Source organism: Cibotium barometz, chromosome 11, assembly GCF_041138505.1.
Source record: "Cibotium barometz isolate CiBa-2024 chromosome 11, ASM4113850v1, whole genome shotgun sequence".
NCBI lineage: Eukaryota > Viridiplantae > Streptophyta > Polypodiopsida > Cyatheales > Cibotiaceae > Cibotium > Cibotium barometz.
Window position 1 is genome coordinate 48,852,530 of NC_141056.1, and position 19,262 is coordinate 48,871,791.

Here is a 19,262-nt window from a genome sequence, read left to right on the forward strand (position 1 = left end):
AAAATTTTGAGATGGCTATAAGGATATGGTGAGTTCTTCTTTGTTATTAGGGACATTTGGATAAGAAAATGTTTTGCTTTTGACTTGCTTTCCTTTACTGTGGCATTATTAATTTTCTTGCTTAGTTCGAAATACTTAACGTTCATATATATATATATATATATATATATATATATATATATATATATATATATTAGAGAGAGAGAGAGAGAGAGAGAGAGAGAGAGAGAGAGAGAGAGATCTCATAATCGTGCAAAAATGATTAGTGGAGGTAGTGTTGTATTTAATATCACAGGTAATACTACATAGGATGGATGTAGCAAGGAGATCTTTTTCATTTATTTATGGTGATGGATAAGATATTGAAGGTATTGGTCCAAATGTTTGCTCTATAACATAGTTATCATTGTTTACTATAATCTATTTAATTTTCATGGTTAATTGTAGACCCTTTGTCTTGGGAAGGATAAGCTACAACATCTCTAATGATTGAACTCTTAGAGTGTACATGTGTATTACGGAATAAAAATCTATTTTTGGGCGTTTTAATGCATATAAAAAATGATATTGATACATTTTCTTGAAAAATGATATTGATACATTTTCTTGAAACATGAAATATCTTTATATTTTGGAACCTAGATTATTGCCAGGTTTGTATGGTCCAGATGCTTATTACAATGAGAGCTTTATGCTACTTGGAATTTATAATCTAAGATTACGGATTAACTTCATGTACATGTAATGTTTGTAGGCTATGAAAAGCCTAACATGATGGATTTTCGGTGCATAGGCACTGGACAGTACATAATTTTTCGATTTGGCGTTTACAAGCCCGTTCAAACACCATTCGTCTCAAATGTTGATCCACCGAATGAGTTTTGTAAGGTTCCATCTTTCAGCTTTTTTTTTCTTTAAAACTATATCTTGTTGTAGCTAATGTTATTATATAGTCCAGATGCTTACAACGAGAGCTTTAGGCTGCTGGGAATTTATAATCTAAGATTGCAAAAGATTGCGGATTAACTTTATGTACATGTAATGTTTGTAGGCTATGAAAAGCCTAACATGATGGATTTTCGATGCATAGGCACTGGATAGTACATTTTTCGATTTGGCGTTTACAATCTTGTTCAAACACCATTCGTCTCAAATGTTGATCCATGAATGAGTTTTGTAAGGTTCTATCTTTCAGCTTTTTTTTTCTTTAAAATTATATCTTGCTGTAGCTAATGTTATTGTCCTATATATATATTTTGGATAGATGGCGGTGAAGAGCATAGGCTTCCAAGAAAAGATAATCCAGTCGCTCAAAGATTGTTTTAATGGTTTATACACGTGTGTTTGGTTGTCACCACTACCCTGGGTTGGAATGCTAGATACATATAAATGCCAATTTTGGTACTTATTCAAAGAAAATTAAGTGTTTTGGAAGCTTTGATATTGTGGCAAGCATGGTGTGGATATATATATATGTAGGTTGTTAAGTAGACGACATGAGACCCAAAGTAGGCTTTAAATATAAGGCCTTTTTCTCTTCCTCCTACAAGCTACAAGGCTAGAATACTCTTGTTAGTGAGAGAAGGTCTTATCCTAAGGTGGCTAAGGTAAATTTATGAGAATCCTTAGGGGCAGTATGTGTCCAGCTCCTTAGATTGAGACTCCAGGAGTAGGCTTCCATGGTGGAAATGCAGGAGGAGGAGGAGGAGGAGCTCACAGATCATGAAATCTGCATCGGGAGCCTGTGCTTTCTTCAGCCTTACTCAGCCTACGTGCCCCCACCCTTCTACTCCAGATTACCTCACAGAGTAAGCGTTCCCCCCGACCTATGTTCCCATTTCGTTGCCGGCTTGAGACAATTTTGTATGGCAGTGTAGATCAAGGAATAGTGAAGGGGAATCTTATCCTCCCTCAGAAAATGGGTCGCCTTTAGATGCCCGTTAGATTCCCCTTCACCATTCCTGGCCGTCATGGTCGTGCAGAGACAAGCATGATTGAGTTCGATGAGGACAACTCAGCATTCTGACAGCTAAGCAGAGGGTATTTTGGCTAATCAGCTGCCCCAAAAGATTAATGATGACATTGACTAGGAGATGCTATTTCTGAGAAATCTGATGTCCTGATTGTATGGTCCAGATTATTTCTCACTACCATGACAGAATTGAATAAATTGTATGAGTGTTATGCTATGGCCATCCCATGGAATATGATGATATGCCATGTTGGTGTTCTTGTCAATCTTGGACGTCACAGCCCTTAGAGGTGCTATTGGCCTGTTGTTTCCATTTCTCAAGGGTATTTATTCTCTTTGATCTTGCAGACTTATAGATGGAAGGTAGGGGCCAAGCTGAGAACAGGATCCGTGCCGCAGTTGAAGATCAAACGAGCTTTGGTTCTACCCAACTTTCTTGGTCTAGGTACACATTTTCTTCGTGCATGCAGAAGATTTTTGGACATTCCTGTTTTGAGGTGAGCAGTGAGGGCTCTTGTTGCATTGGTGCATGGTTTGTCGTCCACTGTAGTTTAACAGGCCAAACAATATACACCCAGCCAAATGATGTCACTATGATTCATGCATCATCCATCCCATCATATACATTCCTTGGGATGATTTTAACAAGGAGTTCTTCAAATGTCCTAAAGGCAAAAGGAGTCGAAAGACCATTCAATCAATCTCAGATGAGAAGGGAAGATCCTTCGAATCTATGAAGATTTTGGTAGACACTTCACACAGTTTTATCAAACTCTCTTTGAAGAACTTCCGGTCCTTGAAATAGGTTCCCACAGGATTTGGTCCAGATACACCCAGATCATCCCTAAAGTGGTGACTACTTTTGCTAGAAGCACCTGGATCAACCCATTACCATTGAGGAGCTAAAGAAGGTCCTCTGGGAAATGGAAGATGAGATATCTCCTGGGTGTGATGGATTCACCATTGAGTGGAACAAATGGGCTTGGGACAGTATTGAAGGAGATTACTGGAAGATGATTAAGGCTAGTCTGAAACAATATTTATCGTCTGGCTGCAACTTTGGAGTCATTAAACTCAAAGCTCATTGACAGGGGGGGAGGAAGGGGGTTCTCTTGGTAATTGGAGGCCAATTAGCCTTCTTCTGAATGTCTTTTATAAAATTCTTGCCAAAAGCCTTACCCTGAGGTTGATATAATGGATGAAAGACTTTATCAGAATGATTAATCAAAGGAAGATATATTCTTTTACTATATAAGAGTCAGATCAACAAGCCATTTTCCTTGAGGTGATCTTGATAAAGCCTATAACAGTATGAATTGGGAATTCATCAAAAGAATCCTTGCGGTTATCGGCCTAGGACCCAATTTCAGGTTGATCTCTTGATGAGAGGAGATCGCTCCTGCATTGATCTTAATGCTAACTGGTTGAGACTCGAGCAATTGCTTTGGAAAGAAGTGTGAGATAAGGGTGCCCTCTTTCCCGTCTCTTTTTGATCTAGCTATGAATGCCTTGGGATGGGAGATTATTGAAGGAGGATACTGGAAGATGATTAAGGCTGGTTTGAAACATTTACTGGTTGGCTGCATTTTTGGAGTCATTCTCATTGACAAGGAGAGGGGAGGGGGCGGGCGGGGGGTCTTCTCACACCAATTGGAGGATACTAGAAGATGATTAAGATTAGTTTGAAACAGCAATATTTACTGGTTGGTTGCAACTTTGGAGTCATTAAGCTCATTGAAGGGGGGGGGAGGGGGGGGGATCTTGTCTTGGTAATTGGAGACCAATTAGCCTTTGGAATGTCTCCTATGAAATTCTTACCAAAAGCCTTACTTTGAGGTTGATGTAATGAATGAAAGACTATCAGAAAAGAGCAGAATGATTCATGAAAGGAAGATATATATATTCTTGTCATCACTCTTGGACTTATGAGTTAGATCAACAAGCCATTTTCCTTAATGTCACATGGACCCTGCACTGTAGTGGATGAGCTTTGCTTGGGTCTTTTTATTTTATGGAAGGGCACTTTATATGGACAAACCGTGCAGCTGTGAGAACAATTGCCATGGACTTGTTCTAGAAAAACGGCTTAGGAAACTGGATCCGGAGAGAGAAGATCCAAACCAAGAGACAGTCCAGATCGTAGCATACGCCAAGCTAGGACCGTGAAAAACAATGAGGCCTTCTTTATACCTGAGTTTAGTCAGTCTACCGAATCGTTGAAGCAGGCAAGGAGTCGGAAATTCTGCTCAAACATAGGAAAACACCCAAGCTGGAGTGATAAAAGGCAGTGGGGTTGCAACCAAGGAAACACAGGAGCTTGAAATGTAGAGTAAAAAGCTAATGCAGGAGCTTGAAGTCTGGAAGAACCAATTTCACAACTTGAAGTCTAAAGGCAAGAAAGTGACTGTAGAGCAGGAAAAGGAGGGCCAAAGAAAAGAGCTGGTGTTGTGAACTAGCACTGCAATGGATGCAATATTTGTAAATGAATTGAGAGAGCATGTGCTGGCCACCATCAAGCATTTGGAGGACAAAACAAGTGAAGAAATTGCACTCAAAGCCCACATTGAAGAGCTGGATGGCCTCGTGCAAGAATTCAAGTAGCATCAAAAGGAGGGAAAATTGACAATAAAAGCCCTTGAGAAGCATGCAAGCACTAATACACCTAGGAGAACCCGCAAAGGAGCTAAGGAATAGGACTTTGATGAGCTTAATGAAGCCATTGCCTTCTCCAAGGTTGAGGTGGCGAGGATGCAGGAAAAGATCTAGGCGAAGTTTGAGAAGCATGCAAAAGATGTGGAAGCCAAGGATGCTATGCACTTGGAATTCTAGATTGGGCTAGAAGAGAGAACAATGCCAAAAAAGCTTTGGCACAAGATAAAGTTTGACTGCTGAGTGAACTCTAAAAAACCATGGAAGACTCCGAAATTGAGATGAAGAAGGCACTTTCTAAGGGATCTTGTGGATCATGCATGGCTGGACTGGCCCTCCTAGCAACTGGGTGGACATCCGGAAGTTCATGGAGCAGCCAGACAAAGATCCAATGCCACAGCCTCAAGCAGAAAGCAAAACAGAATCAGGACTGGCAGACACCACGCCCAAAGGAACCCAAGCAACCAGTTCCAGATCTGTCAGAGGGTGCGGATGGGCCTGGAGAACTGGCAAAATGAGAAGAACCAATGAGCCATAATGCCAAATCTATGATGTCATGTGCATCCCGCACTCGGATGCCACGTAGACATATTTGAACAAGAAGGTGCAAGACCTAGGGTGGTCCCATGTGAGCCCAGTCCGGGATGAGTTAGCCAGGGTTCCACTCCATTCGTCCGAGGTCAGGTGTGCATTGTCCTACACATGCGTTCAAGGTCAAGTGTGCATTGTTCTGCACAAGAAGCAGTGCCAGTCCACGTTGTGAGTCTCCCTCTGGAATGATGTTAGTTTCTTTGTATGTTTGGTCTACGACCAGATGTCAGACGACTGTGTAGATGTAGGTGTGCATTAGGTATGGGCATGGGGAAGGCTATGGGCCACCCCAAGGGGGCTAGGAAGGCCCCAAACCTTGCCCACCAGCCCTAGTATGGGCTGGGCAGCTTGTCGGCCAGCCTAAGGGGCCTGGCCAGGCACCCAATAGGGCCTTTGGGCCAGCCCAGCCAGGCGGCCAGGCCAAAGGGCTGCCCAGCAGCCAGTCGGCCAGTGCCCAAGGGCTGCCCAGCAGCCTGCGCAGGCCTGGACAGCAGCCCACAAGGCGTCTAGGCCAGTACAGAAGGCACAGTGTGAACACGTGGGCTTAATTAGTATTAAATGCTATTTTTTGCAAGTCGTGGAGGGAAAAAGCAGCCAGCCGACCAGGTCTAGGAAAGGGTATAAATACCCAAGGCATATTTTCAGTCCATATCATCTCATAATTCACAAGGTGCTGAAGCTAACTCAAGGGCCAGGACAACCACAGGAGAAGCTAACGTCACATAACCTTGGCTGGTTAGATGAGCATGCATTTTATCATACCAAGCTCTTGGAGCTTGCTTTAACCCATACAATGCTTTGTGTAACTTGCATACTTTATGTTCCTCACCAGGAACTACAAAACTAATGGGCTGATTTACATATACTTCCTCCTGTAAATCCCCATTTAAGAATGCAGTTTGATGTCCAATTGATGCACTTTCCATCCTTTATGTGCAGCCAATGCAATCACTGATCTTATTGTGGTCATTCTCGAAGTAGGAGCAAAAGTCTTCTCATAATCTATTCCCTTTTTCGGGGAGTAGCCTTTAGCCACAAGTCTTGCTTTGTTGTCACGTGCATCCCGCACTTGGATGCCACGTAGACATTTCTGTACAGTAGGTGCAGGACCTGGGATGGTGAACTGGTCCCATGTGAGCCCAGTCCGGGACGAGTCAGCCAGGGATCCATCTCAGTCGTTCGAGGTCAGGTGTGCATTGTCCTGCACATGAGTCCGAGGTCAGGTGTGCATTGTCCTGCACATGAAGCAGTGCCAGTCCGCGCTGTGAGTCTTCCTCTGGAATGATGTCAGATGTGCTGAGTATCTGGTTTGCAACTGGATGCCAGGCCTCTGTAGGCATGTAGTTTGCATGTAGAGATGGGGCCAGCCCATAGGGCTACCCCAGGGCAAGGTTTTGCATTGGCATTTTTAGTATGGGCATGGGGGAGGTATAGAACCACCCCCAAGGGGCCAGGAGGGCCCAAGATATTGCCCACCAGCCAAGGCAAGGGCTGGAGGGGCTGTCGGCCAGCTCCAGAGCTTCTGGACAGGCAGCCGACAGAGATTAAACCCTAAACAGCAGGCGGCCAGGTGTGGGGGGCAGTCCCACACCCATGCGCAGCATGCCCAGCAGCTAGGGTGCTGTCCAGGTGCATGCGCAGGCTGGACAGCAGGGAGTACAAGTGTGAAAACACTTTATTAAAGTGTGTGAGTATTTTATTAAAAATACTCAGTCGTGGGCTGTCCTGAAGCCAGCCGACTGCATGAAGGGAGTAGTATAAAAGCCCAGCCCATAATTCATTGTAGTCATCTCACAATTCACCAAGAGCTCCAAGCAACCAAGGGCCAGGACAGCCAAGAACATTGCTAAAGCTAAGGGGTGAAGGACTGAAGGTCAAGGGCAAGTTTTCCAGCCAAGAAAAGGTCAAGTACTTTGTATTTGTTTCAGATTTACATCATTCTAATAAAGCAAATACACCATCCGTGGTGGGGGCCCTACAGAGGGTAATTGGGACCCAATACTGTGTCCTCTCCATCTCCCCCTTCTCTCTCTATTTTCTGCACATCGTCTTTCAGTTTGTGCGTTAATTCCGTCGCGAAAAGAGTGCTGTTTTCTGAGTTTTGAAGTACCGATCCTTCTCCGAAGCTTCCGCATATTACAGTGGTATCAGAGTCTACTTCAAGGACGAAGATTCAGCAAAGAAAACCAGAAAATTTTTTTTCGCTCGTGTGGTTGGTTTTTAGACGCCGGTGGACTACCCCTTTCGGAGTGACTCCTGTCCCTCGAAGGACGGTTGGTTTTTAGCCTCCGGAAGCCTCCGGAAGTCTCCCACACAGATAGTGGATGGTCAGATTGCGTTCCGGAAAGGAATTCAATTTTCTCGCTATGGCGAGCTTTGGCGACGAGAGAGAACCAGAACCATGGGACCAGAGTGCACCAGGCAGCCCAGCAAGGGCACCCGGCTTGAGTGTACAAGACATGTTCCAGCAGATTATGCGAGCAATCGCAGACCAGACAACCAAGTTCTATGAGCAGAAGGCGCGGATTTTGGCTCTGGAGGAGCGTTCTCGCTCTCCAGCGTCGCGTTTTCCATCTCCTCCTCCCTCTCCTTCCGTACCCCAGATACTAGATCCTCGTCACAGGGACCCTCTCGAGGGGTCACAGCCGTAGCCAAGCTCCTTGCTTGAGATGCAGATGCGTGCATTGGAGATTCGACAACGAGAAGACGAAGCCATGCGACGAGTGGAACACGAGCGTTACCTCCGAGCTTTGGAGGCCAGATTGACACCGGCGGCGCCCTCGAATCATTTTCCCGAGAAAATGAACTTCAGTAAGTATAATGGTAAACTCGATCCCACTACTCTGTATTCATGGTTACATCAATTTGAAGCTTACTTTGCCGCAGTTAGGAAATCAGATATTGACAAAGTGATCTTAGCCAGTTGGTATTTGGAAGGTGAGGCCATTCCTTGGTGGACTCAGTGGGCTCATGCCCACACCAGATCAGGTATGGCAGCTTATGGGTGGGACAAGTTCGTCCGTGACCTTAAGCAGCGGTTTTTACCGCCCCACTACCTTGAGCGACTCGAAGACGAGTTCAGGGGTGCGCGTCAGAATGCGCAACCAGTCCTTCAGTTTGCCAATAGAATTTCGACCTTGTGTCTACAATTAGGCTTATCTGATGCGGACAAGAAAGGGCAGTTTTTGTATGGCCTGGACACGCAAATCCAGTGGGAGGTGCGTATGTTTAGGCCAGCCACCTTTGAGGACGCACTCTCGCTTGCGCAGAGTGCAGAAATGAAACACAATGGTGGCAAGCCCAAGACTTCCCAGCCGGCTTCTCCCAAGGCTAACGCCTCGGGGGGCAAAAGCGAGAACCAGACGGGGTCTTCCCCAGGACAAAGCCCGGGAGCCTCTGGCTCCAAGAACTCGAACAATGCGTCTAAGCTTACTCCAGACCAGAAAGCGGAGGCAGGCAAGACAGGTGGCAAGTTGAGTGCTGAGGAGCTTTCTCAGTACAGGAAGGAGGGTAGATGTTACTTTTGTCACACAAAAGGACATACTTCTCGGGATTGTCCGAAGAAGCCTCCAAAGGCCGCCGCCGCCTCCACAGCTTCCGTGGTGAGCACAGCTCCCCCACAGATCCCAGTGGCTACCCCTAGTTCTTCAACCCCCGGTGCTTCAGTTGGAGCAATTATTAGCCGGGAGCTCGAAGATAAGCAGAAGGGCGCCCATGACCAGGAGTATGAGCGCAACGAATTGCTCAAGTCCTTTGGCTACATAGGTGGCCAGAGAGTCGTTGTCTTGTTTGACAGCGGCAGCACGGAGGATGTGATCACGGAAGAGGCCGCTAGGCGTGCCCGTTTCGAACTAACTCCGGTGGACAAACAGGTTGAGGGTTTTAGCACAGGTATGACAACGAGCGTCAAGTATGAAGCTCTAGGTGCTAAATTAGTGATTCAGGGCATAGAGTTTGTGCGTGACTTTATGGTTGCCCCTCTTGTAGGAGCAGACATAATTTTGGGTATCCAGTGGTTTCACAAGTTTCTTCCTGATGTCAAGTGGGACAAGCACACGTTCCAGATCGATCGGAATGTGTCAAACACCCCTGTGACCATTAAGTGTGAGCCAGGTATTCCAAACTTTCCGCTCATAAGCCACTTGTAGGCTAAGCGAGCAGTCAGGAAAGGCGCACAGTGTGCGATGATTTATGTCCAGACAGCCCAGACGGTGGCCAGTGCTTCTGAGAAGTACTCGGTTCTCCATGAAAAGTTCCAGAAGATTTTTCTTCGGGACAGTCTCCCTCCCCAGCTTCCCCCGTCCAGACCGGAGGATCACAAGATTGACCTCCTCCCAGGCTCGGAACCCCCGAGCAAGTTTCCGTATCGCCTTTCGAAGGCAATGGAATCGGAGTTGGACCGCCAACTCCAAGAATTGTTGCAAGCTGGCTTCATCCGCCCCAGCGTGTCGCCATTTGCAGCACCGATCTTATTTGTCAAGAAGAAAGATGGGTCTTCTCGGTTGTGTGTCGATTATCGTGCACTCAACAAGCTGACTATCAAGAGCAGATTCCCGATGCCTCGAATTGACTATATTCTCGAGAGGCTGAATGGAGCTAAGGTGTTCTCTAAATTGGATTTAAAGAGTGGGTACCACCAGGTTCGGATTGTTGAGGGGGACATCCCCAAGACAGCTTTCCGTACAGAACGGGCCCACTATGAATTTGTGGTCATGCCATTTGGTTTGACGAACGCCCCAGCTACATTTAACCGCATGATGATGCGTATTTTCCGGGAGTTGATTGGAGTGTGTGTGTTCATATTTCTGGACGACATACTCATATTTTCAGCTACAGTTGAGCAGCATGACATTGATGTGGAGAAAGTCCTTAAGTTGCTGGAAAGCAACGAGCTCTATCTCAATGAAAAGAAGTCAGAATTTTATCTGTTCCAGGTACATTACTTGGGATATATAATTAGTGCCGAAGGCATTCGACTTGATCCGGCTAAAGTAGCCGAGATTGTTAACTGGGAAGTACCTCAGACTGCTTATGACATTAGATCATTTGTGGGTATATGCCAGGCATATTCCACCCACATTGACAAGTTTTCTGATCTCTCGGCAGACCTCACCGATCTGCTAAAGGGAGTGAAAACAAGGAGGCAAAAGATTCGAATGACTCCACGAGCGTTGGAGGCATTCCAGAACCTCAAGGTGGCTTTGTCAGAAGCGCCTTGTCTAGCCCTTGCCTCGTGGGACGAACCATTTCAGGTGATCACCGATGCGAGTAACATCGCAATTGGAGGTGTATTGCAACAGAATGGTCATCCAGTAGCTTACATGTCTCGTAAGTTACTGCCCGCCGAAAAGAATTACTCAGTCTACGATCGTGAACTCCTAGCAGTCATTCAGGCCTTGAAACATTGGAAACATTTCCTGTATGGCCGTGACTTCGAGGTTCGCACTGACCATCAGGCATTGCGCTGGATTCAGACGATGCCCAGTGCACAGTGGAGTGATCGACAGCACCGCTGGAGTCAGATATTCCAGCAGTTTGGTGGCATGATTGAGTACCTTCCAGGAAAGGCCAATCCAGTGGCCGATGCTTTGAGCAGGAAGGGATAAGTATCTACGATTCAGACCACTAGACTAGACCTTGTTGGTACAGGACTAGAAGACATGAAGCACACGTACGCGGATTCCAAGGAATTCGGTACACAGTGGGAACAGGCATTGGATGCCACAGGACCATGCCATTTTCTGATACGCGATGGTTGGCTTTACTACAAAGGCCGACTATGTGTCATGAAATCATTCCGGGCAGCTCTTCTCCATGATGCCCATGACGCCATTACAGGTGGTCACAGGGGCATGAATTCGACTCTGGAGAAATTAGAACGGCAATACTATTGGCCAAAGATGAGGCGTGATGTGTTTACCTATGTACAACGCTGTGACATTTGTCAAAAGGTGAAAGCTCCTCGTGGAAAGAAGATAGGGTTGTTAAAGCCTTTGCCAATTCCTGAGGGTCCTTTCCAAGACATTTCGATGGACTTTGTCACAAATCTGCCTCCCAGTCCGAGTAAGCGTAATACACAGTGTTTGACTATTGTTGACAGGTTCAGCAAATTTGTTATGCTTATTCCTTGCAGGGCCAATGTGACCGCCGAGGATGTTGCCCAGCTATTCATTCGGCATTGGTACCCGATTGGTGGGATTCCTAGGACCATAGTGTCAGATCGAGATGCCAAGTTTACCAGTCATTTTTGGAGGGCATTGTTTGATAATTTTGGTACTAAGTTGAATTTTTCCAGTGCATTCCACCCACAGACAGATGGCCAGACAGAGATATACAACCAATTGGCCTTTGATGTGCTGAAGTGTTATGTCCACGATCAGCAAGGTAAGTGGGAATTGTTTTTGCCTTTAGTTCAAGCTGTTTTGAATGACTCTTTTTCTTCAGCTATTGGCAGGACTCCATATGAGGCAGCGTTTGGAAGGCCTTTCCAGTCGTTGTTAACCAGGACGTCGTCTTCAGTACCGGAGGCGAACAGAGTGACGGAGTCTTACCAGGAGATCTTAGAGTCCGTTAAAGACAGATTGGCTAAAGCGCAAGAGGCCTACACTCGACAGGCCAATAAAGATCGAAGGGACATGAAGTTTTTGGAAGGAGATTGGGTATATCTTCGGATTATGAAGCAAAGATTAAAGCAGGTGGGCAAGCGATGCCCAAAGTTGTCTTTTAGGAGCTTCGGACCATTCCCCATCCGGAAAAAGATTAATGAGGTGTCTATGCAGTTAAAGCTATCTCTGAGTTGGACTATGCACGATGTATTTCATGTCAGTTGGTTAAAGCCATATGCAGGTCCACCCCCTTCAGAGGTCAAAGACGAAGCGGAACCAGACATCATTGATGAAGCAGAAGTAATGGTTCCAGAACAGATCCTTCTGCACCGTTTCAAGCATGGCTCAGGCCGAAGACTACGACAGTTTCTCACGAAGTTTCAGGACCGAGGAACTCATGAAGCGGTATGGCTCGACAAAGAATTTTTCGAAGACTATCCGGCTTTATTGACGGATTATTTGGAGGCTATGCAGCTTCCGTCAAGTTAAGCAGAAGGGGATGTCACGTGCATCCCGCACTTGGATGCCACGTAGACATTTCTGTACAGTAGGTGCAGGACCTGGGATGGTGAACTGGTCCCATGTGAGCCCAGTCCGGGACGAGTCAGCCAGGGATCCATCTCAGTCGTCCGAGGTCAGGTGTGCATTGTCCTGCACATGAGTCCGAGGTCAGGTGTGCATTGTCCTGCACATGAAGCACTGCCAGTCCGCGCTGTGAGTCTCCCTCTGGAATGATGTCAGATGTGCTGAGTATTTGGTTTGCAACTGGATGCCAGGCCTCTGTAGGCATGTAGTTTGCATGTAGAGATGGGGCCAGCCCATAGGGCTACCCCAGGGCAAGGTTTTGCATTGGCATTTTTAGTATGGGCATGGGGGAGGTATAGAACCACCCCCAAGGGGCCAGGAGGGCCCAAGATATTGCCCACCAGCCAAGGCAAGGGCTGGAGGGGCTGTCGGCCAGCTCCAGAGCTTCTGGACAGGCAGCCGACAGAGATTAAACCCTAAACAGCAGGCGGCCAGGTGTGGGGGGCAGTCCCACACCCATGCGCAGCATGCCCAGCAGCCAGGGTGCTGTCCAGGTGCATGCGCAGGCTGGACAGCAGGGAGTACAAGTGTGAAAACACTTTATTAAAGTGTGTGAGTATTTTATTAAAAATACTCAGTCGTGGGCTGTCCTGAAGCCAGCCGACTGCATGAAGGGAGTAGTATAAAAGCCCAGCCCATAATTCATTGTAGTCATCTCACAATTCACCAAGAGCTCCAAGCAACCAAGGGCCAGGACAGCCAAGAACATTGCTAAAGCTAAGGGGTGAAGGACTGAAGGTCAAGGGCAGGTTTTCCAGCCAAGAAAAGGTCAAGTACTTTGTATTTGTTTCAGATTTACATCATTCTAATAAAGCAAATACACCATCCGTGGTGGGGGCCCTACAGAGGGTAATTGGGACCCAATACTGTGTCCTCTCCATCTCCCCCTTCTCTCTCTATTTTCTGCACATCGTCTTTCAGTTTGTGCGTTAATTCCGTCGCGAAAAGAGTGCTGTTTTCTGAGTTTTGAAGTACCGATCCTTCTCCGAAGCTTCCGCATATTACATTTGTACTTGTCAATAGTACCATTAGACTTTCTTTTGACTTTGTACACCCACTTTGTTCCAATGACATGCTTGCCTTAGGCAATTCCACAAGATCCCAAGTATTGTTCTTCATAATAGAAGAGATTTCAGCTTGCATAGCTTGCACCCAATGCTCATTCTCATGTGCTTCTTCATAAGAAGAAGGCTCTTCTGAATCAAAGAGACCACCCATGGCTAATGCAGACTCCCCACGATGTATATTCAATGCATGGCTGGAACTAGCCCTTGTTCTACCTGTGAGTGGAGCTGCAAGTTTGCTTTCTTGCAAAGTTTTCAGCAACCATCTTGGCACTGACTTGGCTGTGTCTATGGCTGTTTGCTCTTCCCTGACAAGATCTTCCACTTCTTCCATAGGAGGGGGTTGAATGGCTGGCTATTCCACATGTTCTACATGAGGATTTTCTTGTGTAGGGACTGGCTGATTTGAATCCCAATGGGTAATAGTCCATCAAACATGTCCTGTATGCCTGTATTATTACTTTTATACAAGTTGTACATTACTACATGGGCTGTTCTGAATTTTCAGCAAATACCACATCTCTACTGACAAAAATCCTTCGTGTTGTTGGATTATAAAGACGGTATCCTTTGCTCTCATTGCTGTAGCCCACAAAAATGCATTTCATTGCTTTGTCATCTAGCTTTGTTCGGAGTTGTTCTGGCACATGTGCATATGCCAAACACCCAAATGTACGCATATAATCCACTGTTGGCTTTTGGCTATACCAAGCCTCAAATGGTGTTATGGTTTTCAAAGCTTTTGTTGGACATCTGTTCAACACATGAGTTGGACACATTATAGCTTCCATCCAAAAATTGTGAGGCAACTTTTGTGCTTTCACCATGCATCTTGCCATCTTCTATTTTTTCTCTCAGCTACACCATCTTGTTGCGGTGTATAAGGCACAGTACATTGGTATTTGATGCCCTTTTGAAGCATATAATCCTTGAATGCATTTGACATGTATTCTCCACCTCTATCTGAGTGGAGTGTTTGGACTTTACATCCACACATATTTTCAGCCATTGCTACAAAGTGTCGAAAGCATGCAAACACCTTTGCTTTCGCTTTCAAAGGGTAAACCCAAGCAAACCTGGAGTAGTCATCAATGAATGTGACGAAGTAAAGATGCCCCCCTATGGATGGCGTCCGCATTGAACCACATACATCACTATGTATGAGTTGTAATTTACTTTCAGCTCTAACAGCTCCATCTTTGGGGAATGGTTTTCGTTGCATCTTTTCCAAAATACACCCCTCACATACATGTCTTGGTGGAGACTCAAGAGGCGGCATATTATCAAGCATATGATGCTTCTGTAAAAGCATCAAAATCCAAAAATTTATATGCCCAAAACAAGCATGCCATAGCTCTGCATCATGCATAGCAGGAGTGTGGGCAGTCACTGTATTTGTATCATAAGTAGTCTTGTCATAGCTGTCCAGCTTATACAAGCCTTTGTATCGTGTTCCAGAAGTGACTATTTCATAACCCTTTGATGGGTCTTTTACCAAACACTTCCCACCTTCAAATTCAACCTTTAAACCTTGGTCATTTATGACTGAGACGGAGAGCAGATTTTTCTTTATGCCTGGAACATACGATACATTTTTCATACATATATTGGCACCATTGGCTGCAATAAGTATGACATTGCCAATTCCCTTTACTGGATATGTGGTATGATCTTCACATGATACAGAGTGACCATTTGAAGCATAAACCAAGTGCTAAAATACATCTTTGCATGAAGTGATGTGGCTCGAAGCACCACTATCAAAATACCATGATACATCTTGTCTGTTAGATGCAATGCAAGACATATCATTGTCTGAAGCACTTGGTGTGTCACTAGTGCATGTGACCAAAAAAGTGTACTCTTTTTGAATTACATTAGCTGATTGCTATGCTTTGTCATCAGAAGAGTCTGCTACTGCATTGCCTGCTTCTTTCCTTTTCTCTTTTGCAATCTGCTTCCTACATTCAGTGATGTAGTGTCCAGGCTTATGGCAGTAGTGACATTTGTCCTTTTTTTGGGCTTGTTTGCATCCCCTTTGTCAGACTTTTCACCACCAGAAGAGGGCTGTCCATGACCAGCCTTGCTAGACTGTTGTCCCCCATGCTTAAAGCTCTTTGTTTACCCTTATCCTTGGCTGTAAATGCCTTGTCTCCACCACGGTTGCTTGCTAAGTTTGCTCTTGTTTGCTCTTCCTGCGTAAACCCACCAGCTCTTTAAAAGTGACGGGATCACCACCTCCTCTCATAGAGAGGTTGAGAGAGGTGTGAAAGCCCAAGTAGGAAGGTGGTAAAAAATGAAGAGTGTTGGTGACCAACTATCTGTCTGGGATAACCTCATCAATGTTGAGCAATTGTTCCTGCAAATCTTTCACTTTGGTGAGATGATCTACCATGGAATCACCCTCATCCTCCATAGAAAGAAGATCCAATTGCCTCTTCAAGTAGGCAACTCTTGCCTCGTTGCGTACTTGATACATTGCTTCCAATGTGTCCCATGCAAGCTTCGATGTCTTGCAAGAACGAATGTGCGGAATAATAGTCCTTTTCATTGAAAGGGCTATCAATGACATGGCCTGTGCATCCCTAGAGTCCCATCTCTTCTGCTCTTGTGTGGGAGCAGGTTCTACTTCAGGAGCTCTTTGAGCACCTCCCCTTTGAGGCGTGGTTGGCTGTATGGTAAGTGGGCGTGTGTCATCACCACACACGATGCCCCAAAGCCCTTTGGCTACCAACAAATTACGGATCATGAAACTCCAGAGGGAGTAGTTAGATCCATCCAACTTGTCCTCCTAGGTGAGCACACCAAATACATCTGTAGCATTTTGAGCCATGTCAACAAAATATACTTGCAAGCAAACCAAACACCAATGTGCACTGCCAGGTGACCAAATGTCCCGTGCAAATGTTTGCCTGCAAACTGAAGCAAGTGTAAACCTGCACCAAATTGTCCAATGACACACAATGTGTATACAGATGCGACAAATCACAGCTGTTATGCCCAATTACATGCTCCAATATGAAAAGCCCCAATTTTTATGCACTCCAATCGCTTCAATGTGCAGTTAATTGGCCAATTTTCACAAAAGCCCCAAATTTCTGCAATTGAAAGAGGCTCAATTTGCTGATTTTGACCTCAATTTGGAAAACCCCCAAATTGCAAGCAAAGCAACATGTCCAATTTTTCAATTTGGCCTCAAATTGAGAAATCCCCCAAATTGCCTGAACCCATGACCACCTGCAACTTGCAAATTTTCCTGGCAATCCCCCAGAACTTTGTTCGAATCTGACCTGCCCTGAAATGGCTGCAAAATTTGTATTTTCATGTGAATAAAAATCTGTATAAAAGGTACCTGCAGGGGCCAGTACCCGGATGGTACTGTACGGAATGAGCTGGCTGGCAGGTGTGACCACCCGCAGACAGGCGCTGGGCGAGAAGAGTAGACGGAGGTTGCAGACAGGTTGCCGGCACGTCAAGGTGAAACGGGCGGGCTGCCGGTGGACGGGAGCCGCTGAGAGGCGGCGGCGGTGCTGGCTACAGTAGTGACGCCGGCCGGGAGGAGGTGAGGGGCGGCGGCGGTGCTCGCTGCACTAGTGCCGCCGGCCGAGAGGAGCTGAAGGGCGGCGACGGTGCTCTCCCCACTAGTGCCGCAATCTATTGGCAGACGGAACTACCAGCGACGGACGGAACCAGTCGACGGAAATGCGCAGGCGAGGAACGGACGGACCGCGTCGACGGAATTTCGCAGGCAGCTGCAGAGGGGCTTGGACTGAATCTCCAGAGCTCTGATACCAATTGTTGGTGTTGGACTCACACACCCACACACACACAAACCTGCACATTAGGGTTAGGTGCAGGATGGAGAAGCTCACACAGAAATGAGAGAGAGAGAGAGAGAGAGAGAGCCAAAAGTGTGGTAGCCACAAAATGCGAGTCAACCCTTGCATGTGTGTCACATCCATATAATATAGAAGTACAAAATATTATATGTAGAGTGTCCTTTCACACTTGATATCCAAGGGGAAAAACCACATGGGAAAAAGTGTCCTTGGTTAAGCCTTGTTCACACACAGCACTACCATAAGTGAGCATATGCCTATACAGAGATCTATCTCAGCCAAGAAGGTTCAGCTTCCATCTTTTATTTCAGATTTTGCATCATTCTAATAAAAGCAAATACACCATCCTTGGTGGGGGCCCTACAGAGGGTATTCGGGACCCAATACCGTGTCCTCTTCTCCCTCTCTCCCTCTCTCTCTATTTTTTGCACAGCTAAATTCAATTTTGTGCGTTATTTTTGTCATGAAACGTGTGCTGGTTTCTGAGCATTGGAGTTACCGATCTCCCCCGTAGCTTCCATGATGATGCCATCGCTCTTGAGTATTCAAAGCCTCACGTGTTTGCTACCAAGATGGCCATTTCAGCCATGTACAGAGCACATGCTAGATTTCCTAGAGCCAAAGTGATAGAGGTAGAGCACATGAGACCGAAAGAGAAGACAAGTCTCGGACAAGCCGCAATAAGGAGATGCAAAAGAGAATGTGAGCCCAGATACAATACAAGAACAAAGATAGAGTTTGTATATGGGGGCATTAATGAACCAACTTACTCAAATGAAGGAGGATGGGAATGGGAGTGAATAATTCTAGATCTGCAGTAGTTCCAGAAAAAATTCTTCTTGGAGTTTCAAGAGCTTGAAGAAGGGTTCAACTAATGGTGCAATGTCCACTAGGCGTGCTACGTGTTGGCTGGTGAACAGGCTCCACTGTTCTCACCAATAACTGATGTATCATGAACTGGAGCTGGGAGTCTTGGTTGTAACAACTTTTACAACAGGTAGTATGGGGAATGCTAGGCAGGGATTAGAAGATGGCAACTGAGAGTAGAAAGAGCTTGGTAAAATTTGTACCAGGGGACTGCTTAATGTATTCATGCTACTCTCATTTGAGCCATATCCGTAATGTTTGGAATGCAATGGACTATTATGGTGTATGTTGTGTATTGTGTGCAAGAAGTGCTGTTAAGTTCACTTATCTAAGTCTGTATGCACATTTTCTACTAGCAGTAGTAGGCTTTTCGGATTAACTTAAAGAGGGCTCCCAGTGAATGCAGCTGGTGTTGGGCGTGTTTCGCCTTCTTATGGCATTGGGTACAGTTGGATAGCTTGGCTAGGTGATGCCGGCTCTGTGGTCTAGAACCACTGAAGTGTTGAGTCTTGACCGGATGGTGATAGTAGAGAGAGGTGAAGGGGTGCTGTAAGGAAGACGGCAAGCTGAAGAAGTGGGGAGTGAAGGGGCAGTTGTCACATGCACTCTGCACTGTAGTGCATGGTGACAAGATGGCTCGTCATCAGTGCAACACTGTACAACAGTAGAAACCTTTAGGATTTGATATTTGTCGTACGCCGTGACCCCATTGTAATCCTCATTCCAGGATATGTCCGGCACGAGCTATGTAGGTCATTCCTTAGCCTTAGATAATCAGCCAGTTAGTCAAGTTGGAGAGAATCATTCATGCATACAAAAGTCATAGAAGCCTTAGGGTTTGCATCAGAACATTTTTTCACCCACTTGGAGAGAATCATTCATGCATATAGAAGTCGTAGAAGCCTTAAGGTTTGCATCAGAACATGTTTGCATTTTGCATAACATTCATCCCATATGCACATAAGACCACATAGACCATGGCAGAAGCATCATAATATTATTTAGCGCATTATTCTACATTTTTACCATATTTTTTAGCATTTTATCATCATTATTTCAGCATTTATCACCTATTATCCAGTCGTGTAGC

The 19,262-nt window shown here is 45.7% G+C and overlaps 1 protein-coding gene across 1 annotated transcript in view; it reads left to right on the forward strand.

Moving 5' to 3' along the window:
- Positions 1-1,541: 1,541 nt before the first annotated feature.
- The window catches only part of LOC147634275 (uncharacterized), an 86,142-nt gene continuing 68,421 nt past the window's right edge, over positions 1,542-19,262 (forward strand). The window contains exons 1-2 of the mRNA XM_086805403.1: positions 1,542-1,808; positions 2,321-2,417. Coding sequence (XP_086661529.1) covers positions 1,680-1,808; positions 2,321-2,417 — 226 coding nt within the window. The 5' untranslated portion in view covers positions 1,542-1,679. The remainder of the gene's footprint in view (positions 1,809-2,320; positions 2,418-19,262) is intronic.